General features: G+C 38.3%; 2 protein-coding genes and 1 pseudogene across 2 annotated transcripts; 2 read left to right on the top strand and 1 right to left on the bottom strand.

Moving 5' to 3' along the window:
• The first annotated feature begins 6,703 nt into the window (after positions 1–6,703).
• LOC148697279 (uncharacterized) lies at positions 6,704–7,876 on the top strand. Its single transcript, XM_088693196.1, has one exon. It carries the CDS (start codon positions 6,704–6,706, stop codon positions 7,874–7,876), a length of 1,173 nt encoding a protein of 390 aa, XP_088549322.1.
• A 3,351-nt stretch (positions 7,877–11,227) lies between these two features.
• Positions 11,228–14,349, top strand: LOC137721869 (vacuolar-processing enzyme-like). The gene is made up of 9 exons (XM_068460896.2): positions 11,228–11,782; positions 11,881–12,045; positions 12,158–12,314; positions 12,431–12,513; positions 12,621–12,817; positions 12,970–13,018; positions 13,112–13,303; positions 13,475–13,681; positions 13,821–14,349. Exons 1-9 carry the CDS (start codon positions 11,594–11,596, stop codon positions 13,968–13,970), a joined length of 1,389 nt encoding a protein of 462 aa, XP_068316997.2. The 5' UTR covers positions 11,228–11,593; the 3' UTR covers positions 13,971–14,349.
• A 525-nt stretch (positions 14,350–14,874) lies between these two features.
• Positions 14,875–20,275, bottom strand: LOC148697278 (uncharacterized; annotated as a pseudogene).
• Between the last annotated feature and the right edge of the window lie 5,888 nt (positions 20,276–26,163).

Raw genomic sequence — 26,163 nt, 5'->3', positions numbered from 1 at the left:
TGACCGGAGGACTTTAATAGGAAGGGAGAATTGATTCCCAATCATGCGGTAAAATTGTTGGAAGATTGGACCAACATCACTTTTCTGTTTCATTGTATACAGCCACGTCATTCGAGTGCAATCATCCACAAAGATAACAAACCACCGAAGACCATGTTGTGTAACTATTGGTGAAGGTCCCCATACATCAGAGTGAACTAACTCAAAAGGCACTGATCTTTTATTGAAACTCAAATGGTATGAAGTACGATGACTTTTTGCAAGAATGCAATCATTACAGCGAAAATCAGACTCTGAAATGCCACTAAACAACGACGGAAGTAATTTTTTCAAATAACCAAAAGATGCATGTCCTAGTTGACGATGCCATAACCAAATTGTCTTGGTCTTATTATTGTAACTGCTACGCACTTGATTGACTCGGCCTGGTGCCACATCCTCCACATAATATAACCCTCTCCTCTTAGTACCACGCCCAATGATCGCCCTTGTCTGGATATCCTGTATCCTCATTTGATATTTGCTTAGTCAACGAGAGCATCTGGTCAGTACCTTCTTCTGCCGTGGGTTGCAATTTTCCTCCCAGGTTGTGGCCTATTTGTTTCTCCAAGCCGTGGGCTGATGTGTGGGTCCTAGACTCAGAACACTTTGTTGCCATAGCAACTTGCCCAATGTTGCAATTGGATCCAATTCGGCCTGCTGTTATAGCAGCTCCTCCATCTCCAGACTCGGCCAGTTTGGCCTGGCCTGTGCGCTTCCCTTTGGTTTTCAACTGTTTTTTCAATTCCCAGTACCACTCTGGATACCCATGTAATTCAAAACATGTTTCTTCAGTGTGCCGTTTTCCATTGCAGTGATTGCAACGAAGTCTATCCTTGTCGATGTCTTCTTGGGTACGATTCGGACGTGGTGTTCCCGTGGATGGTGGACGCATGGACGATGATGGGGACTTGGTGACCATTGCCATAGAGGAGCTTGTTGTCGTGGCTTTTGTCCCAAGCATAGTTGTCTTTCTTTGCGCTTCACGTCGAACCAAACTGAAGCACTCTTTAATCCCAGGAATGGGTTTCATTCTTAGGATTTCACTCCGGACTTGATCAAAGTCATTGTCTAAGCCTGCAAGAAAATCATACACCCTATCTTTTGACAGCTCTTCCTTACGGGTTCGAAGATCGACTGCGCAAACCATCTTGATAGGACGTCTTTTATCAAGATCTTGCCATACTCCCTTCAGTTCTGTGAAGTATAAATTTACAGGACGACCATCCTGTTTAGTCCGTGTAGCCTTACATCTCAGTTCATAATACTGAGACTCATCGGATCCATCGTAAAACATCTGGGTTGCACTCTCCCAGATATCTTTGGCTGTCGGAAGATCAATGAAGAGACTCAACAGGTGTGGTTCCATGGTTTTCAACAGCCATCCTCGCACGATCGCATCTTCGGTGACCCACTTTATGTAGCCCGGAGAGTCTTCTTCCATAACTGGAATTTTCCCAGTCAAATATCCATGCTTGCCGAGGCCTGCAGCATGGACTTCCATCATCTTTGACCAAACTTTAAAGTTTGTATCATTCAATCGAATTCCAAACGGTACGTCGCTGATGTTGGTGGACTCCATCGAACTGGACATGGGTTGGACGGTAACCAACTCTCCAAACTTTCTATCTTTTGCCATCGCACCAGGTTAGTTGTGATTTGGCAAGATCAAATTTTGATGTAGCTTTGATGATTACAAAGCCACAAGGGTTTTGTTTGGTTTCTGGGTTCAAATTCTAAGAACACCAGGATTTGTTTTTTTTCTTTTTTTCTTATGCAATCTTTGCAGAATGCACGGCTTTGGGTTTGACTTGTTTTAGGGTTTGGGAAGAGACAGGCCGAAACCTGCTCTGATGCCAAGATAAAAGTATATGTGTTTAGGGTTCAATTTGTTATATTATTCTTCTCTCTAGGAGGCATATATATAATCATACATGAGGTCCTATAAATTAGGAAACAAGAATCCCAAATAGCCAAGGAATCAGTCAAGTAATCCTATTCTAATTACATTCCTAAATCATAAAGTTGACTCACGCCAACAATTTGGTGGATCGAGACACAGTGCAGGCCGTAGTTTCAATCCTACTGTAAAACAGTAAGAACAAACAATACAATTAACAATTCGAAAGTAAAACTACGAATACGAAACACAAAGATTTGCACGAGTGCGAGGGAAAACAGCTTTTTCATGAAGAGATGATGTATGAATGAATGCTAAGTTTAGAAAACTTTCACTGAGTTGCTCTCAAAACCTAACATATGTAAAACGAAAGATGCAACATTGAATATTAGGGTTATACCATATGCGTTTAACGAAAGATGCAGAACTTATTTTTGTAGGAGTTTCGTCGCCTAATTCCTAGGCCAAATCAAAACAGATTTTTGTATAAAAATTATCCTAAATTAAGTAGGTCAAACACTCCTACATTAAGTCAATAGCCTGAATTGATTTCGCACGCCTAAAATGATTCGGTCACTCTAGAGTCATTCCCTAATTGAGTGTATATGAATATTGCCTTATGAAATCCACAAGATATATTCTTTATCAAATAACTTTCGTGTCATCCAAGTAATCAGTATCTAGACCTAAACTAAGGACTATATGGAAATGAAGGCGAACGATTACAGACATGTATTGTATACACTCTAGAAAATTAGCCAATTAAAAAAACTTGCGTTTTGCTATTTAGTACTACGGTCTAGTGATATTCCTCTTAACATGTAAGTGAGAGGTCTTAGGTTCGATTCTCGCCATATGCAAATTTGAACCACATTATTGCTAGCCCATTGTGAGGTTAAGCTCACCCCCTTCCCCTTAGTGTAAATAATATGTCATTTGTTCAAAAAGAAAAAAAAACTTGTGTTTTCATACCTCCAAATAACTGTCCTCTTTGAAGGAGAGTTACATTTATGATGTCATGGGGGAGTATAGATAGCTTGTTGGCTTTCTTCACTATCACACCTTCGACATTTCTTTTATACTATATTTGGATAATGAAAATAAACTTGAAATTTTGGCAAAAGTCAGAATTTTTATATTGACATGCACCAATTCCTTTGTTTGGATTCATAAACATAAAAATATAGAATTTCCACATAGAAAAAAACATGGAATTTGGGACCTCCAATTCTCAAGTTTAAATTTCATGTAACTAGGTACTATTTCCAAAATTCTACAAGTGAGAGTTTAAATAGAAAAAAAATTCCGTGTTCAAATTCATTTGTTTGTTTAGGTTAACCAAACAAGAAAATTCACAAATTTCAGAAAACAAATTCCGTCATTTCAAAATTCCTGAATAATCTTAAAATTTCTCATCCAAACAAAGTGTTACATCATAATGTGTCTTTGTTTTGTTTTGTTTTTTTTTTTTTTCAGTTTACGAGTGCTCCTCATTCTTCAAATTTGGTTGTTTTTATGCCTATATTTCGTCGTTGGTCTCCATCATATTTTGATTTTTCCAATGCTAATTGAGCTGGATGTTCTGATACTCATCATTGGACTATTTATTTTTGTATGTTTCTTGGTCTCAGCCATATAACTTAGAGAGCTAAAAAACAACCGATTCTTTTCTCGCTGTTCTTATGAGGCTAAATATCGTTCTATTCCTAGGTTGTGTGTTGAAGCTTGGATTTCTCATTTACTTAATGAGTTGGAGGTTACTCCTACAGTCCTACATCTACCTTGTTACTTTGTGGCCACCAACACGGATTTCAATTTGGTGTTTTATGCTTGCACAAAGCATGTTGAGGGGAATTACCATAATATATGGAGAGTGCGTGCCTCCTTTTGGGTCTCACAATTGGGTCTCAAAATTTTGAAAAGTTCACTTTTTTATACTCTTTCTTTAGAATGGCCACCGGTTTTTAAGTTCCTTTACTTCTCTCATTCTACAAGTGGGGTTTGGTCATCATCCAACCATTCACTATACTCTCTCTGTTTACTTGACAACCCACTTAATTTGTGCCTAATTTTTGTTTTAGCATATATATATTTTAATCAACTTTCTTAATTGTACATCTCGATAGATAAGGAATCCCTTGTTTATGTCCTACCAACTCCTAATTGTATTGTACATATGCAAACGTAGGTGTAACTACATTGGTTAGAGTAAATGAGCTCCCGCTTGTGCTGTTAAAATATAGAGCCTAACATTGTTATGCATTATTGTCTCTGCCGAGGCATAAATTTATTGAGATACAATCTTTGTTGAGTAAGAAGAAAACATTTTTAATCTATTTTATAATAAAAAAATAAAATCCTAACCTTTGTACAAATGGAAGTCTTCTAAGAAAAGAAAAATAAATCACAATTTAAACTTGGATGTTGACTCACCCCAACGTGACCACCCGCCGAAATTTGAATTTTCATCCCCAAACTTTAAATTAATTTATAATAAAATATAACTTGTATCGAAAAATAAATTGTACATTTATTTCCTAGCACAACTGTTCTTCTAGATGGGAAAATAAAATAGACATGCCGCACCATACAAATTATTAGGTCATATAACTTTTTGATAGACTACATATATATGGAAAGCTGTGGTGCATGACCTCGGAAGTAAGTCCACTCCACTATTGGTCAAATAAAATAAACATTACATGTTCAACGTGCAAATAATTATGTGAGTCATTAATTTGGTTCAATACAAGTATTTTCTTTTAGTACATTAATATATTTACACTAAAGATAGAAGAGTTAAGCTAGACAGTCTATTATTGAATTCGTCAGCCACGACATTCGAATATAAGATTTCTTACTTACAAATAAAGAAAAATACCATAAAAAAGCAGTACTGAATGATGCTACAAATATTATTAAAAGCGAGAATTTTGAAATCGAATAACCACCATTCATATAAGGTGGTTATGCACATCAAATTAAAGGAGTCCTTTACATAGCAATTTTCATGCGTGTCACACAGCAATTCTGTGGGAAATGCCACTACATAATCAGCAATGTATTCGATTGAATGGAAGAAATTTATCCAAGTTTGCATGATTTAATTCATCAGTCATAGCTAGTAATTCCAATGTGAAAATAGAAGATACATAGTCTAAAACCATCACCCCCTTTTTGAATGACCAATAATTTTAGGGAACTTTAACGAAAAACTTCTGATACTGTTCATTTAAACGAAAAATCACATTTTTACACTAAAAAGTCAATCCTGATACTATTCAATTTACCCTTTATTTTGTCTTTTTAGTTAAATCTCAAAGTTTTCAAGCTATTTTCATTAGTTTTTCTATAATTTTATTGGATGATCCTTGTACAGATGACTTGCGCTGAGTGGTAATTATACCATAATAAAATATCCAAACCCAAAATCTTAAACTTTAAGGCAATTAGCTTAAAGCAATCTTAGGACATTGTATTGAACATTAAGAATGGAAAATTTGGCTAAGTTACATTGGATCTAATAGACGTTAGCCGCTAGTCGGGCGGTGGATTGGGCCTAGTGCCTAAGCTGCTAGGCGGGAGCCTAGGCGTACTAGGCGCATTTAAGTAAATTTATGGTATATTGTATAAATAAGTATCTATTTATACTTCAAAAAAAACACATAATTGTAATGGCATACATAAATTGATAAATAAAATGACATATAGATTATGGAGTATTAGACAACCATATTGAAACCATAGGGAACAAGCATATAATGAGTGTTCATTCAAGTATTCAACTAGTCTCTTGAGAGTCTCGACATAGGCGGGTTTTAGGCGTGCTAGGCATGCTAGGCGGACCCCTAAGCAGGTCTAGGCACACTTTCTTAATTTTTAAACGCCTAGGGACTAATTGGGGTGGTGTCCTGCCGCCTAGGCGCTAGCTAGGCGGGGATTTTTAGAACAATATGTGTCAGTCAAAATAATTTGATGTTAACCTCACCAAATCTATGAAGTCGAACGTAAAACCTCTCATTTATAAGCGGAGACAAATTTTTCATATACAACAATATTGCGGGTTGAAATTTTGGATAAGTCATACGATGAGTCAATCATAATTTGGTATCGAATTCTAGGGAGCCGAAACCTATGACCTACCATGCACTTACAAGTGAAGAGGAATACCACTAAACTATAATACTAAGGTTGTCATTTTGAAGAATCGAACATAGACTTCATATTTAAAATATAGAGAAATTGTTGAATTATAAGTCTCTAGCTGATTAAGTATTAGAAATAAGATGAGTTTTTAATGTGTGTATTCACTTGAGCATATCTGCCAAGTGTAAGGTTAAATGATGTAAGGCCATGAGTGCCATGTGGTGTTTGATCCATGTAATTAGGTAGATGAATGACTAAGATTAAAAGTAGTGTTTTGTGTGGTCCTAAAGCTAAGGCCATCAATTAAATGTAAAGCAGTGTGAGTGCACATGGTGAGAGCTGTACAAAGATTATTCCTCTGCAATACTTTTGCAAGAGAGAAAACGAAAGAAAACTTTTCGGTTCAACTTCTGGTTTTGCCTTGCTTCTGTTCAACATTCTAAAACAAAACCCAGCTAAAATCAGATTCACACTAACATGGCCTCAGAGCCTTGTTTCGATTAGATCTGGGCGTGTTTCTGTGAGCTCAAACATCACCGTATCTGGACTCGGTGAAGTTTGCCGGAGCTTATCTGTGATCTAATAACTACGTGCTTTCTGGATTCACACAAGCTCACGATGGCTGGATCTGGGAGTGCTGAAGTGAGGACCCCGATCTTCGCCGGTGAGAACTACGAGTTCTGGAGAATCAAAATGGTTACCATTTTCAAGTCATATGGACTGTGGAACCTGGTGGAAAAAGGGATTCCGGTTTTTGATTCGAAGAAGAAGAAAACTAAGACTGATGAAGATACAGATGTTGATGCTGACGATGATGAGAAAATTGCTGCAATCTTCATGAAAGATGCAAAAGCTCTCGGAATCATTCAAAACGCAGTCTCTGACCAGATTTTCCCTCGAATCGCAAACGCAGACTCAGCAAAAATGGCATGGGATCTGTTATATGACGAATATCACGGTGGGGATCAGGTAAGATCTGTGAAACTCCAGAATCTTAGAAGAGAATTCGAATACACTAGAATGCGTGATGATGAATCCTTGACTGGGTATCTTACTCGGTTAAATGATCTGATAAATCAAATGAAAACGTTTGGTGAAACTATGTCAAATGAGAGATTAGTACAGAAGGTATTAATCAGTCTCACTAAGATATATGATCCTATATGCTTAGTGATAGAAAATACCAAATGTTTAGAATCTGTTGAACTGCAAGAGGTATTAGCTATATTGAAGAGTCAAGAGCAGAGGTTTGATTTGCATTCTTCAGATGCTACTGAGAGAGCATTTTCTTCTCTTACTGTTAGTTCAAAAGGGCAGAATCGAAGTTATGCTCAGTCTAGTACTTTTAAACCACAGAGAAATTGGAATCAAAAGGGGAAGAAATGGGAGTCAAAACCAAAGTTTCAGCAAAAATCATACACAAATGTTGCACAGAATAATACTTCCTCACAGGGTATGGGTCAAGAGAGTGTAAAACCTCAATGTAAGGTGTGTTCAAAGTTTCATTATGGTGAATGTAGGTATAAGGGGAAATCCAAGTGCCATAACTGTGATAGATTTGGTCATTGGGCCAGAGAGTGTACTGTTGGAAAGTCTGTTCAAAAGGCAAATTGTGCAAGTCAAATGGAAGTAACAGGGAACTTGTTTTATGCAAATTGTGCAGTTGCTGAGACTAAGGTTAATGGAGATTGGTACATAGATAGTGGCTGCAGTAATCATATGACAGGAAATGTTGATCTTTTTGTTGATGTGAATACAAATGTTGCAGGGAAAGTTCAAATGCCAACATGAGGGTTAGTTAATGTGGCAGGAATGGGATCACTGGAAATTGAGACTAACAGAGGAAGAAAATACATTCGAGAAGTCATGTACCTACCTGGTTTGAAAGAGAACCTATTAAGTGTAGGACAAATGGATGAGCACGGATATTATCTTGTGTTTGGTGGACATATGTGTACTGTTTTTGATGGTCCTTCTCTGAAATGTCAAATTATCCGTGTAAAAATGAAAGAAAACAGGTGCTATCCTCTATCTCTAAGGCCTGAGAAGCAACTTGTGTTGAAGACCAGTTTTGCTCATTGTTCTCTGACTTGGCACAGAAGATTAGGCCACCTACACTTTGGTGGAATCAAGAAATTGAAGGATAATGACATGGTCCATGGATTACCATATCTAGATGAGAATGACAAAGTGTGTGAAGGTTGTCAATATGGTAAGCAACACAGAGAAAGGTTTCCTAGTGGTCAAGCACAAAGAGCTGGTGCTGCACTTGAAGTGGTTCATGTAGATTTGTGTGGACCGATGAGAATTGAGTCTACTGGAGGAAACAAGTACTTCATGTTGTTTGTAGATGATGCAACCAGGATGACATGTGTGTATTTTCTTAGATTCAAATCTGAAGCTTTTACTTGTTTTCAGAAATTCAAGGCCATGACTGAGTTGCAAAGTGGAATGAAGGTAAAATGTGTAAGGAGTGATAGAGGAGGGGAGTTCTTATCAAATGAATTCAAGCAATACTGTGACACAGAAGGAATCCAAAGGCAATTGTCTCTCTCTTACACTCCACAGCAAAATGGAGTGGTTGAAAGAAAAAACAGAACGGTTATTGAAATGGCCAAGTCTATGCTTCATGACAAAGGAATGCCTTATTATATGTGGGCAGAAGCTGTGCATACTGCTGTCTATCTGTTAAACAGATGTCCTACCAAATCACTGGATAGTATAACCCCTTTTGAAGCTTACAGCAAAAGGAAACCAGGTATTGCTCACTTGAAGGTTTTTGGCTCAGTGTGTTATGTCCATACTCCATCTGAGTTAAGACACAAGCTAACCCAAGAGTATAAAAGGAGTCTTTGTTGGATATGCAAAATGTGAGAAAGGCTATAGAGTATTTGATCCAATCTCTAAGAGACTGATTCTGTCAAGAGATGTTGTGTTCGATGAAAACTCAGCTTGGGAATGGGAAAGAAGCACAGAAAGATATATGTCACTGCCTACTTATGAGTTTGACTCTGTTGATACATCAAGAAGTGAGAATACAGAAAATGACACTCAAGTTTCAAGTGGTTTATCACCTGGTATATTGGAAGAAGCTGCAAGTGGTATTGATGATACACAGATCAACTCACAGTCAAGTGCAGGTGTGAGTGACACTCAGGCATTTGATCATACTCCATTAAAATGGAGAAGGCTGGATGATGTACTTGCTAAATGTAATTTGTGCATTATAGAACCAGAGAAATATGAAAATGCAGCTAAGGATGAATCTTGGATGAATGCTATGAAGGATGAGCTCTCCATGATTGAAAAGAATGCAACCTGGGAGTTAGTGGACAGGCCAAGTAACAAGCCTATAATTAGAGTAAAATGGGTGTTTAAAACCAAGCTCAACCTGGATGGAACTGTGCAAAAGAACAAGGCAAGGCTTGTTGCAAAGGGATATGCCCAGAAACCAGGAATAGATTACAATGAGACCTTTGCTCCTGTTGCCCGTTTAGATACAATCAGAACTTTTATAGCATTGGCTGCACAAAAGAGTTGGAAACTCTATCAACTTGATGTCAAATCAGCTTTTCTGAATGGTGTTCTAGAGGAGGAGGTTTATGTGGAGCAGCCTGATGGTTTTGTAGCTAAAGGGGAGGAAGACATGGTATACAAACTTCACAAAGCCTTGTATGGTCTAAAACAGGCACCACGGCCCTGGTATGGAGAAATAGATACCTATTTCTCACAATGTGGTTTCACAAGAAGTTTAAGTGAACCAACACTGTACATCAAGACAGAAGAGGAAGGCATCTTGATTGTGTCGATCTATGTGGATGACATAATCTATACTGGGAGCAACAAACAAATGCTTGAAGAATTCAAGGAAGACATGAAACGAAAGTATGAGATGACTGATCTGGGCCTTCTACATCATTTTCTTGGAATGGGAATAATTCAGACCACTTCAAGCATTTTCATCCACCAAAAGAAATATGCAAGCTCTTTGTTAGACAAATTTGGTCTAAAAGAGTGCAAACCTGTGCTTACTCCATTGGTTGCAACTGAGAAGTTAACCATAGATGATGGAAGTGGTGCTGCAAGTGAAGAATTATACAGAAGTTTGGTGGGAAGTCTCTTATATCTCACTGCAACCAGGCCTGATATTATGTTTGCATCCAGTCTGTTAGCCAGATTTATGCACTGCCCTACCAGTAAGCATGTTGGAACTGCTAAAAGAGTGCTAAGATACATTAAGGGTACACTTGATTATGGTCTGGAATATGTGAAGGGCAAGAACTCAATGTTAATTGGGTTCTGTGACAGTGACTGGAGTGGATCAATTGAGGACAGTAAAAGTACTTCTGGTTATGCTTTCTCCTTTGGCAGTGGAGTATTCTCTTGGGCATCTGTGAAGCAAAATTGTGTTGCTCTTTCCACTGCAGAAGCAGAGTACATCAGTGCTTCAGAAGCAACTACTCAAGCCATTTGGTTGAGATTTGTTCTTGAAGACTTTGGAGAATTTCAAACCGAAGCCACTCCAGTGCACTGTGACAACACCTCAGCAATTGCAATCACCAAGAACTCTGTGTTCCATCAAAAGACCAAACACATTAACAGAAGATACCATTTCATCAAGGATGCACTGAAGGATGGCATCATTGATCTGGTGTACTGTCCAACTAATGAGCAACTTGCTGATATTTTCACAAAACCTCTGCCTAAAGATCGGTTTAATTATCTTAGGAGCATGCTAGGAGTGAAATCAGCTCAAGACTTAAAAGGGAGTGTTGAATTATAAGTCTCTAGCTGATTAAGTATTAGAAATAAGATGAGTTTTTAATGTGTGTATTCACTTGAGCATATCTGCCAAGTGTAAGGTTAAATGATGTAAGGCCATGAGTGCCATGTGGTGTTTGATCCATGTAATTAGGTAGATGAATGACTAAGATTAAAAGTAGTGTTTTGTGTGGTCCTAAAGCTAAGGCCATCAATTAAATGTAAAGCAGTGTGAGTGCACATGGTGAGAGCTGTACAAAGATTATTCCTCTGCAATACTTTTGCAAGAGAGAAAAGGAAAGAAAACTTTTCGGTTCAACTTCTGGTTTTGCCTTGCTTCTGTTCAACATTCTAAAACAAAACCCAGCTAAAATCAGATTCACACTAACAGAAATACCATTAAATTATACTGTAATAAACTATATCTATTTTCATTATCTTTTACACTATATGATGGTTGGCGAATTTCATTATATTTGTTAGAATTAATCCATGATACGGTGGGCCACGTACGTCTAGGATCACAGTTGATGATGAAGAGTTGAGTGGGTTGATGAAGTTTGAAACAATTATTCCTCAGAAGATTTTAGACATGCATTTCCTTCTCGAGCACGTCGGGGGGATTTAATCAGAACCATTCATTTCAACCGTAAGACATCTATAAATTGACTCCTTCATTAGAAGAACATGTATTCGTACTTGACTTGAGAGTTTGGGTATTGGTTAGTCAAGGTTAATCTGCAGATCATGGCTAATCATGGTTGTTGTGGGGTTTTACTATCTCTTACTTTGTTAAGTTTGGCTATTCATGGAAGCTTCTGCTTCCCTGAAATTAATGGAGATAACAAGGGCTCTCCACGTACCACTACTGATAAGGGAAAAAGATGGGCAGTTCTGGTTGCAGGATCAAGTGGTTACGACAACTACAGGCACCAGGTTTAAGCTTGTCCAAAATTTTGATTAATTAGTAACATTTTATGTTAATTGTGTTAAAAGTAATAAAATTTAGGGCTAATCTTTGTCGTTCCATGCAGGCTGACATATGCCATGCGTACCAGATACTGAAGAAAGGAGGACTGAAAGACGAGAACATCATCGTTTTCATGTACGATGATATCGCGTACAACCCGGAAAACCCTCGAAAAGGTGTCATCATCAACAAGCCAAATGGTCATGATGTTTATAAAGGAGTTCCCAAGGTTGTAACTAATTTTCTGAGTCTGATTTTTAATTTCTAGCTGGTTAATATGTTAGTTTAACATTGTTCAGTTACCTGTAAGTATTTATTTATTTATTTATTTTGTAATGCAGGATTATACAGGAGATCATGTTAACGCACACAATCTCTATGCTGTTATTCTTGGAGACAAAAGTGCTCTCACCGGAGGAAGTGGCAAGGTTCTAAGTAGTGGGCCGAATGACCATGTTTTCATATATTATGCAGACCATGGTTCTGTAGGATTACTTGGTAATTAGTAATTTTTTTTATTAACTTTGAAAATTATATTTAGTGATCTTATATAGTCCCATAAATTCAGTAAATTTTGTTCTTCGGGTTACATATGAACTGTATATTGTGTTCAGGGATGCCTAGCGATTATGTTTATGCGAAAGATCTCATAAGTGTACTGAAGAAGAAGAAGGCTTCTAAAGGTTACAAAAGCATGGTAAGAATTTTCGAGTAACGGTCTTACTGAAGTTTTCAACTCTTTGATGATTTTCATGTATTTTTTGAGGTTTTGATGCATTTATGTGAAAAAAAAAAAATATATAGGTTTTTTACATTGAAGCTTGCGAGGCAGGGAGCATGTTTGAGGGCCTCCTTTCAAGTAATCTGAATATTTATGCTACCACCGCGTCGAATGCAGAAGAGAGTAGTTATGGAACATATTGTCCCGGTGACCTATCAGTTCCTGCCGAGTTTGATACTTGTTTGGGAGACTTGTATAGCATTTCCTGGATGGAGGATTGGTAATGCAGGGCCTTTCTTAATGAAAATGCTATTCTAATTAAACAGAGTACATTACTTTGTCAGTTTTAAATACATTTTCAATCAAATGCTCATGCTAATTACTTTGTTGTTTCGGTGACTTTTGGACCATATTTTCACATTTTGAGAGCAGTGACATAAGTGATTTGCATAAAGAAACTTTGGAGAATCAATATGAAAGGGTAATAATTAGAAAATTTCTCGTATGTAAATAATGTCTAATGTTGGTGAAATTAGAATAATATGACTATGTGAACATGTCGATTGAATTACAGGTTCGAAGAAGAACAACTAATTCGCATGTCATGCAGTACGGAGATATGAGTCATAAACAGGAGTTCCTCTTTGCTTACATGGGTGCAGATCTTTCTAATCGTAGCCATACTTCCACCAGCGATATCTCTTCACCCTCGATCTCAAGGGCTGTTAACCAACGTGACACGAAGCTCCTCTACCTCCAGCAAAAGGTTTCTGCTCTTCTTTTATTCTGAATTCCAAACTTCAATGTGTTTAATATTCATGTATACACACATATCTGTATTGATTAGTACATGCCAAACTCTCCGGCAATAGAACTTTTCGTATGTTTTTGACAATTTGTATTTTTCGTTTATAACTATAAACCCTATATGTTTCAGCTGCAAAGAGCTCCAACTGGATCTCCAGAGAAACAGGGTGCTCAGGAGCAGCTGCTGCTTGAAATTGCTTATAGGAAAAACGTGGACGCTCGCATTGCGAAACTAGGGGAGGTTTTGTTCGGACACAAGAAGAGCTCAAACGTTTTGCTGAATGTTAGGCCACAGGGGCAACCTGTGGTAGATAATTGGGACTGCTTCAAGAACTTTGTAAGTTCATCTCCTGTAATTCTATACATCAAATTGATCCAGACGACACGCAAGTGCTTGTGCTTCTTTGTTCATTTTTTTGAAGTAAATCAACAAGTCTTATCTCCGAGATAATTGATTTTGAGTTCTTTCCATGTAGTTGAATATTTATGAGAAGTACTGTGGACATTTATCTGCATACGGAATGAAGTACACGCGAGCTATAGCCAACATATGCAATGCTGGGATTACCACAGAGAAAATGGTTGCAGCATCTGATCAAACTTGTGCCAACAAACCCAATGTCTAGAACTTCCTTTCTGATCAGATAAATGATCAATATATGTATGTGTGATGTGTTGGATGCTAAACCATTTCTGGAGTTGATCTTGAAGAAATTGCAGCAGCTAGACTAAGAAAGCCAACGGTTATTTTCTTTTGAAATGTAACGGCTAGTTTAAGTTAAGTGATAGTTTTTTACAAGTGTAAGGCTTAGATTAAAAGCTCCAATGAAGGGCTATGATTAGCTTTGTGCGAACAGGTTGGTGAGCATTTTGTCAGCTAGCTCCAATGTAGATAAGGGCTGTCGACTGTGCAATCCCAAAACCCTATCAATTACATATATAAAAGTGTGTGTGCTATGAGCTGCCGCAGTAGCAGTCTCCAATAACCGACATTCCCTTCTTAAATTCTGTGCAATCATCACCATTTTTGGCGACCTCTATCCTTTCCAAAACTAGCATGCAAAATACCATCTTTACAAAACACTATCAAGATGCAATAAGAAAACCGAAAATAATACAAAATATTTTCGGAAATGGTCTTGCAAGGCTAGTGAAGCAAAATCTCTGCTGAGAGAAAAGAATTTAACTAAAAGCGAAAAAATTAGTTCTGTATATCATCGTAGATCAAATTTGATCCTTTTTAATCGTTGATCTGGACTTTTGATGTGAATATTCATCCTTCGTTTCTCTTAAATAATTTCAAGTTTGGTGTGCCAGTAGTTTCGTTATTTCATGAAAATGAGAAAACCTATGTTGGATTTGGTCTCTAGACTCCAATGGGAGGGAGGTACTTGTGCATTATAATTTATATAGTCTTGTCATACGCGAGGATTTCCAATCTCATATATTTTTTTTATTAGACGTCATATCTAAAATTCAACTAATCAAAATACAATACTAGTTCCAAACTAATTTCAGAATCACAGACAATCAACCAATTCTCCTCCTCTTCGACGTTCTGGCTTGCCTTCTAATATTTCTCACCTTGCTTAATTGAAGACATCTAGAGCTTCTCACCATTCGAGACCTGCCCACAACCTGAACAGACCTTTCCCTGGACTTTAACCTTACATGGTGATGGCTACGAGTAACATTCCTAATTGAAGGGGTAAATAGAGCTCTGCAGCCTATCCTTTCTTCTCCCGGTTAATAACTTCCGCTTTCTACTGACGTTTAAATTATGATAGTTATCCCACATGTCATTTTCTTTACTCGAACTGAAGCCTTGTTCTATGTCTGGAAATTGGCGGTGGCGATGGCAGTGAGGTGACGCAGTCGGCCTATCCGCCTAGTGTTCCTTAGCTTGTACCACAAGAAACAAGTAATATCTCCCAATGCAAACCCATACGTCTCACATGCAGCCCAACACATTTTACATAGGCTTTTTCCAATGCATTGGAAGATCCCCAGCTTGAATAATGATAGAAGAACAATAAAGCTGAAAGAAAATAAAAGATACGAGGAAGCAACAAGTCAACCATTCTGAAAAGTGAAGCTCAAATTTAATGCTCTTCGGAGAATCTTCGAATCGAAGAAAAAGTGAAATTAAGATTAAACTAATTAAAGAAGGAATAATTACTTATGTAGCAGAGGATCGATATCCTTAACAATCTCAACAGATTGGAGACACAGTGATGCTCAATAAAACATATCAAATCTCCCCTTCTTTTCAGACTATGTTAGCTTTCCTAGTTTCCGCTTCTTAAATTAATGTACACCTCAGCATACAAGTTTGTCTCACTTTCTTGTTTTATTTTTTTCTTAACCTTGTGATGTTCCTTGTTCTGGTTTGCAGGTTTAGACCTTTAAGTTCTGCTTTAAAGGGGTTAGGTTTCATGTCCCCCCCCCCCCAACCCCCTCTTTTTCTCTCTCTTTTCCTTGTATCTTTGTTGTTTTTGTTTAGTTTATGTGCCTTTTTCTTTCATGTATTTTTAACCCTTTTTTTTTTCTTGTAATAAGGGGTTAGGTTTCTGTCCCCCTTGACTAGGTGTACTATTTTTTTCGATATCGATAAAACTCCTTTCATACCGTCGAGGTTTAAAAAAAAAAAAAAAAAAAAGAATCTCCCCCTTCTTTTCATGTAATTTTTTTTATCCTTTTTTCTTTGTATTATAGAAACAATAGTTGTGAAGTATCATTTACATATCTCTCTTCTATGCCTTTGTAATGCTCATATGGTGCATAAAAGAACATAAAAGAAGCAGGGCATAAATCAAATAGAAGGGACATAATTTTGCTGGGTTGTGTAAAAAAAAAAAAAAAAAATCCCAGGGTTCTTAACAAACATCTCTGTGGAATCGAAAATATTATAGTAACCGTAGTTGTGAAATATCATTTACGTATCTCTCTTCTATGTTTTGTAATGCTCATATGGTGCATACAAGAATAAGAAGCAGGGCATAAATCAAATAGAAGAGACGTAATTTTGCTGGGTTATGCCTTGATAATTCATTGAAGGCCTATAGTGTGTAGTATATACATAAAAATGCTAAGGAGAATTTCCACGGACATTTTGCCATTTTTTTTATTTATACAATACTTTATAATGTTGGCACATGAATTGACGTTAAACTGTAAGGTGGCAGAGAGTCTATGAAGAGTCTCACTGTGAAAAAGTCCCCTTAGCATTTACGTACTATACAAAGCGATATAGTGAAGATACATATGTACATTGAAAGTTTAAAGGTATCTCATCTAATAATGCATTTATAATCCCTCATATCTAACATTTTGTTATTATCCTTCTTACTAACTTGACATCAATTCAGTGGGACTTGGAAATCTTTCACCCGAACATAGTCTTCATGATTCTTGGAGTTCTTTCACCCGAACACAGTGAAATCAATAATTGTTTGGCCATTTGACATTCGTATTTTCGTTTTAGGTTTTTTTTTTTCCCCTTCAACCAGTTGACATATTTAATGACATAATACACACAAAATGTCAATAGTTCTACTAGTAAATCATTTCACATATCATTTATACAATATTTCCAATAAGATAAAGGTACAAACTGATGAAACTTACACAAAACTTTGTATCATTGATCTTACACAAAACTTTGTATTATTGATCTAAGACAGCAAAGCGACATTCCATGGGTGTATGCAATCCTTTCCTAGATGGAAGAAGTTGTGACCCGATGGCCCAAGATGACGTAGGACATTGTGGACAGTCCAGCAAGCAGTGAATAATATAAAACCAAAACCTATCAATTAATGACAAAATTTAAAGAGAATTGTTATTAGCGTTGAATCCCACATCGTCTATACTTAAAAATAAGTAATAGTTTAAATATCCTAACTCCATTCTAACTAACATTGATGCCTTTTTGTAATAAAACCCCACACCTGATGGATTGTGCAAGTGATAATTACCAAGTTAGGGACAATATCGGTGTTGTTGGAAGTGGACCGTATGGCCCGTCTCTTTGATAATTCTACATGATATCAGAGCCAGAGAGCGGGTCCGTATTGTACAACCACGTGATGGGTGGGCCCCTTTGGCCCCACGCGATGATGGTGGATACCTTGGCCCCACGTGTAGGGTGGGTCCCTTTGGCTCCACATGGTTGCCGATGTGTGGATCTTCCACGTGTGACCCACTAATTGGGTCCCACGTGAAGGGGCGTGTTGAATCCCGCGTCATCCATACTTAAAGATAAGTAATAGTTTAAATATCCTAACTCCACTCTAACTAACATCGAGGCATTTTGTGATAAAACTCCACACCTGACGGATTGTGCAAGTGGTAATTACCAAGTTGGGGACAATATCGGTGTTGTTGGAAGTGGGCCGTATGGCCATCTCTCTGATAATTCTACATGGTATCAGAGCCAGGGAACAGGCCCATACTGTACAGCCACGTGATGGGTGGGCCCCCTTGGCCCCACGCGATGATGGTGTGTCCTTTGGCCCTGTGTGTAGGGTGAGTCCCCTGGGCTCCGCGTGTAGGGTGAGTTCCCTTGGCTCCACGTGGTTGCCAATGAGTGGATCTCCCACGTGTGACCTACTAATTGGGTCCCACGTGAGGGGGCATGTTGAATCTTGCATTGTCTATACTTAAAGATAAGTAATAGTTTAAACATCATAACCCCACTTTAACTAACATCGAGTCATTTTGTGATAAAACCCCACACCTGACGGATTATGCAGGTGATAATTACCAAGTTGGGGACAATATCGGTGTTGTTGGAAGTGGGCCGTATGGCCTGTCTCTCTGATAATTTTACATGGTATCATAGCCAGTACTGTACAATCACGTGATGGGTGGGCCCCCTTGGCCCCACGCGATGATGGTGGATCCCTTGGCCCCGCGTGTAGGGTGAGTCCCCTTGGCTCCATGTGGTTGCCAATGTGTAGATCTCCCACATGTGACCCACTAATTGGGTCCCATATGAGGAGGTGTGTTGAATCTCGCATCGTCCATACTTAAAGATAAGTAATAGTTTAAATATCCTAATTCCACTCTAACTAACATTGAAGCCTTTTGTGATAAAACCCCACACATGACGGATTGTGCAGGTGGTAATTATCAAGTTGGGGACAATATCGGTGTTGTTGGAAGTGGGCCGTATGACTCGTCTCTCTGATAATTTTACAAAAAAAATTAAATTTACGGCTTAATTTTCAAGTATTGCATAATTGGGAATATAATACATGCAATCCTTGTTCTTCAAGGTAAACTAAAAAAGGACATAAGAAATATCATTCCTAATAAATGACTCTAATATTTACACAATATTTAGATTCCTATTCTAAACCAACTCACGCAACACTCCCCTCAAGTTGGAGCATAGATGTCACACATGCCTAACTTGACAAGTGAGTCACCAAAAACACTACTACACACGGCATGAGTGAGGATATCCGCAAGATGCTCTTCTGAGTTCACAAATGGTATTGACACAATCTTTTTCTCGAGCTTTTCCTTAATGAAATGTCGATCAACCTCCACATGCTCCGTTTTGTCATGTTGTACCAGATTCTCTGCAATTTCTTATGCCGACTTATTGTTACAATACAACTCTATAGCCTCCTTTGGTTTGAAACTAATACCCTAAAGCAACTTACGTAACCAAAGAACTTCACACACTCCATGCGCCATACCTCTGAATTCAGCCTCCGCAGAAGACCTAGACACCACATTCTGTTTCTTGCTTCTCCAAGTAATCAAATTTCCACCAACGAACATAAAATATCCAGAAATAGAACGCCTATCAGTCACATCACCTGCCTAATCAGCATCAGTGATCCCCTTAATTTTTAGATGACCAGAATTTCTATACAAGATTCCTTTCCCTGGGGCCGACTTTAAATACACCAAGATATGCATAAGAGCACTTCCCCCGTGGGAAACCCTCCCCCAGGCTATTCACTATTTAATCCACCTAGTGAATAGTAATTACCCTTAATGAACAGTAACTACTTTTTGCATCTCCACCGTTGCACTTGAATAACCCTAGGAATAGGCAATAAAATATTAGTTTTTTTAAATAATATAAAATAATTTTATTTGTAATTTCGGATATGATTTTTAATCGGTCTTGTTGTACCATTTTCTATTAAAAATTATTTTTATTTTTTTCTTTTGACATGGTGATGCCAATCCAAAACCTTTATTATTATTATTATTATTTTTTTCTTCTACTCTTTCACATGGTGCGTTGGCACCATTCCAAAAGCCCAAACATTTTCTTTTCAACCCGTGTCCCCCCCACAACCCCCCATCTTCACCATCCCACCGCCGCCTCTCTTCCTCCATCTTCACCATCCCAGCCACCTCAGCCTCTATAAACGGTCCCGATCTTCCCCGTTCCCTAACCAAACTCTCACTCTCTCCTCTTTCCCCAGAAAACAAATCCCAAATCGTGTGATCTGGGGGCGCCAATGGAAGGAGGAGGATCGCGAGTGCGTGGGGGCGAAGGCGGTGTGGGGGTGCGGCGGCAGTTGCGGTGGAGGAGGATCTTTGCCATTTGTTTGTGGGTGTTTATCAACCTCAGTGACGAATTCCGGCGAGAGCTGTTGAGTTCAAATCCTGGGTTTTACAATTTTACAATTTTTTTATTAATTTTACTTATTTTTATTAATATTTTATATTTTTATTAATTTTATATTATGGATGACGTCACCCTGACGTCAGCCCACGTCACGTTGTCTTCGGGCTCTCGGGCTGGCAACTCGTGCCGGGCTTCTCCCTCGGGCCTGTTCGGGCTCCATCGCCAGCACACACTGGACTTGGTTGCTCGGGCTCTCTGCCACTGTTCATGAGCCTGTCCCTCAGGGGAGAGCACACGATGGAAGTGCTCTAACAGCAGCCATATGATCCACATTTGGTGAGTGCATAAATTGACTCACCACACTCATTGCATAGTGATTGTTGTTTTCCTTCTTCATGCTAGAATATGTGTAGTATAATGGCACAAGTAAGGGTGTCGAATCCACAGGGACTAATTGGACCTATATAATCACTTGTTTTGCAAGAACTCTTTACTAGAGAAATAAAACTAATCAATGTAGGCAGATTTGTTGTTGTAACTTGAAAGCATAAGGAAATGAAGTAAACACAAAATGAATGAATCAACAGCTAATAAAATGAGATAGTACCAATGGAGATGAAGCTAGGGATTCGATTTTACCATTGCTAACCCAAGGCCATGCTTGTTGAATCAGATTATACTTATCCATCTACCTATTTCTTGAGTTTGTTTCACTTAGATATGATCAACCATATGATGTGTGGATTTGATCAAATGTCTCTAATCATGAGCCTAATTGTGATGTGCAACTTTGGTTCCTAATCAAGAATATATAGTGCACAAGAAACTTTCACAAAACCAAAGGGAACACTCGGCAGGATGTTTGCAAAACATTCCCTTCATTCATTCACATATCCACCAAGATTATGCATGATGTGTGCTTTAATCTTGGCTAAACAACCTGTGGTTAATTCAAATGATGATCAAGCATTAAAATCAACACACTAAGTCACAATTAAAACGGAGAATGAAACAAGAAATAGATAGATTAAATGAGAATTCTGAATTAACTACATGGCAATCTTGCAAGGCTACATCGAATCCCTAGAGAGAGATTAGTTACACTTCATGTTTACAAAAGGTTTGACATAAAAATATATAACATGAGTGAACATAGGATTAAGAAGAAAGAACCCTTGAAGCAAAACTGATGTCGAAATCCCTTAAGAGTTGCCTTCGGTGTGGGTGCTCCAAGTGTGTTGTAAATGAAGGTGGAGCGGCTAAGGTTGAATGGTTTCTGCGAATGGGAGAGTGTATGGAATGGAATGAAGCCAAGAAGAGATTGTGTAGAAATGGAAGGGGATTTGCGGCAAAGGGGAAGATTGGATGTGTTTGTGGTGTCTTGTGTATGAAAATGAGATGAGATTTTTGTGTATGAATGCATGGGTTTTTATAGGGGGAATGGGAGAATATGTGGGTGATTGTTTAAGAGTGAATGTGGTTGTTATGATTGAGAGTGCATGTGGATGAAATAATGATGGAAAAAGAGCTAGGTTGTTGGTGTGTGAATGCATGTGTTGAATTGGTGGTGCAATGATGAAAGAGTAAGTGCATGTGTGTGTGAATGGTGGTGCAATGATGAAAGAATAAGTGCATGTGTGTGTGAATGGTGGTAGCTAGGGTGAATTATGATGAATGCATGTGGAATAAAGATGGAGAAGGTGGTGTAATGATGAAGGAGTAAGTGCATGTGTGTGTGAATGGTGGTGCAATGATGAAAGAGTAAGTGCATGTGTGTGTGAATGGTGTTTCTTGATGGTTTTGGGGTTGTGATGCATGTGAATGCATGTGGCTAAGGGTTGTTGATTGGGCTAGAGGTTTTGCATGGCTCAAAGGATTGTTTGATTGGGCTAGGCCCTTTGTTTTATGTCCAAAGTGCATACAAGGCTTTCAAATTCGTCCAACACTTTGGCTCCAAGCATATGCTATCCATTCCAAGCCCAATTTTGCTCCAAAATGCTCCAAAATGCATCTTTTTGCTTCCTTAGCCATATGAACCTAAAAACACACGAAAATGGCTTAAACTACTAAAACAATTATGAATTAACAACATAGATGCACGAAAACAAGTTAAGTAAGTCGCCTAAATATGCTCCTATCAAATTCCCCCACACTTAGCTTTTGCTAGTCCTCGAGCAAAACAAAATAATAACAAATAAACAAAACGACACTAAACAAGTAAAACACAACCTAAACCTTCCAACAACCGTCTTAGGGATTTCCAATGCACATGACAAGTTAAAAATCATTATTCTCACAGATTTTAGCCATCTTTACACTTAAGTACATTCTTAATCATAGTCACCACATACTAGTTCACAATTAAGCAATTAAAACACATTTCAAATGTAGTAACATGCTTTAGAGAATTTACTCAATTCCTTACTAGAATGCACTCTATTTTCACACAGATTTTCTGACTACACACCCTACACTAGTTATATGTGAGAGATTGATGTAAACATGAAAGACTAGTATCTCACATATGTTATAACAAAGAAAGCATTTTCTGGATTTACGATAATGACATGAATATGATCTCATGAATGGAATGCTACTACTTAGAATGAGAACCAGTGATTCCATAAGCTCATATCAAATCCAAACTCCACATTATTGAACACATAACGATCAAGATAGAAGTCAAAGGGGTGTAACGGGGCTAGGGTACTGGTTAACAATGAAAGGTGAAGGATAAACAAACATTCTTAAAGCAATAGTGAGCAAAGTATTGAATTAGGCACTTAGAATTCCCTTTAGAGCGCGGAAAACAACTTTTAGACTAATAGGGGAAATTCAAACAACTCTTATTTTTCTTTTCTTTTTCATTTTTTTTTTCAATTTTTTTTTTCTTCTTTTTTTTTATTTTTTATTTTTTTTTAGCCGTGCCTATGGCACAACAACTCTCATCAATAATCCTTCCCCCACACTTATTTTCTGCAACATATTAATCAAAAAGGAATTCATTTTCCGTCATGCTTACTATGCTTTAAGAACAAAGGCATGGATGGTCCTATTCTAGGCTAGGTAAGGATAACATGGGTTAACAAAGAACATAGGTTAAACAAGGCTCAAAGGGGTTAAAACTTACAACAAATACGAAATATGGGAAGTAAGGCTATTTGGCTATGGTGGCAACTACACAACTTTATCTTGATATATGTTATGCAATTCAATGTCATGCTTTGAATGAAATGGATATAAGTTCTAGCATTTAGTTCTATCATGATACAATTGCATTCTAAGTAGCAACCAAGCAAGGAATAATGAGATCATGCAACAACTTTAGAAAACAAAGAATCACAGAAAATAACTCTCCAAAGAAGGTAATGGCTCGAGTCTCACAGGGTTGTAGCGTTTGTTTGAGTTCCTTCATTCAAGCATGTCACAAATTTTTTTTTATTTTTTTATTTTTTTTATGATTGCATGTGAAGTCATACATTATAACCATAACCAAGCATATACCAAGAGTAAATCAAACTTTCATCCATGTTTATAACTCTCTTTAACAGTCATGCAATTACAAACCAAATCCTTATCATTGTGTTGGAAGGTACCCTAAGACACAAACACACAAAAACGACTTAAAACACTCTTTTTAGGCTTTTCAAAACATTTTTTTTTTTTTTAAATTTTTATGTGATTTTCGGAGTTATAAAAAACAAAACATTCTAAAACACAACTTAAAAACATTTAAAACAGCAAGGAACAACACTTGAAGTTATGGGTGATAAAATTCAACGAATTTGCATCAACAAACTTAGTTACCCCCCCCCCCACACTTAAATCAAACATTGTCCTCAATGTTTTAAGCATAGATTCACACAAAACATAAGTAAACACACAAACAGCACTAAACATACTAAACATGGCAGAATGTAACTAACAAAGAGAAGAGTTTAGGGACGCAAATCTGGTTATAGAGTGTAAATTCCATCTTCTCCTTGGTAATTGCATTGAGACATTGATCTTTGTGATTCCACAGGCTTACTCTTGAACTGGTTTCCGCCCATCGTTGATTTTCCTTTGTGCTACTCTTGAACTGGGCAGCAGGATTCTTTTGGTCTTCCCCGAAGGTCTGAGCTTCCTCATTTTATCTGTTTCTTTGTTCAATCTTCGCAGAAGTGGTCCCTTCTCTGGAAGTGTATCAACCGTTGAAGATGACTACTCGAGAGCAACGTTAGGTAAGCAATCAGGAATAGATTCCAGGCAGTTGGCTCCAGAACAGAAGACTGACTCCAAGTGCCGGCTGATTGCTTCTTTCACTTTGCCATGCGAGTAAGAACAAGGACAAAGAAAAAGACAGGGAAAGAGCATGATATGAGATACTTTTGCTTTTGACCTTGATGATATGAGATACCTTTGCTTTTGAAGAAGCGGTGAATGAATCAGCACACTTCAATCCACCGTTTCCTCCTGGGTCATCTGTACTCCAGGCATCTGGTATCATCTTTGGGGAAGAAGAAAGAATTGAGTATTTCGAAAGGCTTTGCTGGGAGTGCGCCCTCAGAGGTGAGGGAGAGTTGGGCATTTTCTTCAGGTTTTCCTTGCCATAAAAGACGAAGGTCGACATATATAGAGATAATATCAAGTGGTGGTACTGTTCTTTTACCATTGTCGACAAACGTTTTGATCCCGCAAATCCGGCTTTTTGAAATAGCAGGCGCCTCTTCAATTTCTGAACAGGCGCCCCTTTGCTTTCTGAACGACACGTAGTAGTGCGGATGCGGCTCCTTTTGACAAAGCTGCACGCGTTTTCTGAAAAGCAGAGAAAGCGTCGTCGGACTTTGCGCCTGTCGGCTAAAGATGTGTAGTTGCGATGATGGCCTCCACGTGTTTTCTGAAAAGAAGAAATCTTTTGACAAAGTTGAACACGTCTTCTGAAAAGTCGAGAAAGCGTCGCCAAAATTATGCCGGAAATTCCGGCTTTTTGAATCGGTGGACGCGTCGCCTTGGCTTTTTATAGAGGTATCGATCACCGCCAACAAACACATTATGAAGATTTCCCATTCTTGAAAATCGACTCCGGCCCTTTGAAATTTAACTTCATCCCTTCTCTTTGAACACTTTTGAAAAATGGCAAACCCATCGAACCTTAGCTTGGAATTGAGCCTTAGCAGTGATACGGGCGCGCCGCGTCAAGGTAACGTATGGCGCCTTTCTTTCTTATCTTCTAACGGTCTTCTTACAGGTGAAGACTCCGTGATGCAGGACGCCACAACAGCTACAATAGTAGCTAGGAACCTCCTCACTCCAAAAGATAGTAGGCTGCTGTCAGGACGGTCCGATGAGTTGGCCGTTCAAGAGTCCCTCGCACTTAGTGTTCAGTGTGCGAGTTCTGTGTCCAACATGGGCCAACGCCTGCTTGCCCGCTCCCGTCAGGTGGAATCATTGATGGAAGAGGTGGAAAGTCTTAAGCAAGAGATCCAGCAGCTTAAGTACGAGAATAGAAGTTTGCATGTGCTTGCAAATAACTATTCGTCGGGCATGAAGAGGAAGCTTGATGAGCTGCAAGAATCTGAGGGTCGAATTCACAGTGACCGTCAAAGGCTTGCGGCTTATCTCCAGAGGCACCTTTTTCCTGGGTCATCCAGCGCTTGGCCAAGTATTGAGGCCTGGAATGCTCTAGCTCCGATGCCTTCCGCTCCGATGGCTTTCGCTCCAATGCCTCCCGCTTCTATGCCTCCCGCTTCTATGCCTCGTAGTGGGGCTTCACGTAAACAACCTTTGTGAAGCTCCATCTTTCTCCATGTTTAGTATCTTTTTTTTTTTTTTTTTTTTTTTTTTAATCAAATCAAACGGCATGGAATTGATCTTTGAATGGAGGGTGGTATTTGAAATGATCCGGTAATGGTTTAAATTCTAGAGTGGATGCCTGAATCATTAACAACATATTAGTATAAAAGAAAATTGAAATTCGGGGAGGCGGCTTACCTTTGTGCTCCGACATGAACTTACAAATAAACACCCCTTCGAAAGTTATGACATGTCCCGTGTCATAAAACCCTTTTTCATAGCAACCCAATACTTTGTCTACAAACATAGCCCTCATATACATTCGTATTAGTAAGTAAAAACACACTTAACCACAACTAACACAAGGCAAGTAGGCAAAGAATATGGAATGGTGACAACATAAACACAAAATGAGGAAAGAACACAAACCACACTAGGTTGCCTCC

Source organism: Pyrus communis, chromosome 4, assembly GCF_041283825.1.
Source record: "Pyrus communis isolate YQ-2024b chromosome 4, ASM4128382v1, whole genome shotgun sequence".
Lineage (NCBI taxonomy): Eukaryota > Viridiplantae > Streptophyta > Magnoliopsida > Rosales > Rosaceae > Pyrus > Pyrus communis.
Note: the sequence above shows the minus strand (reverse complement) of the source record. Positions and strands in the feature narration are given on the sequence as shown.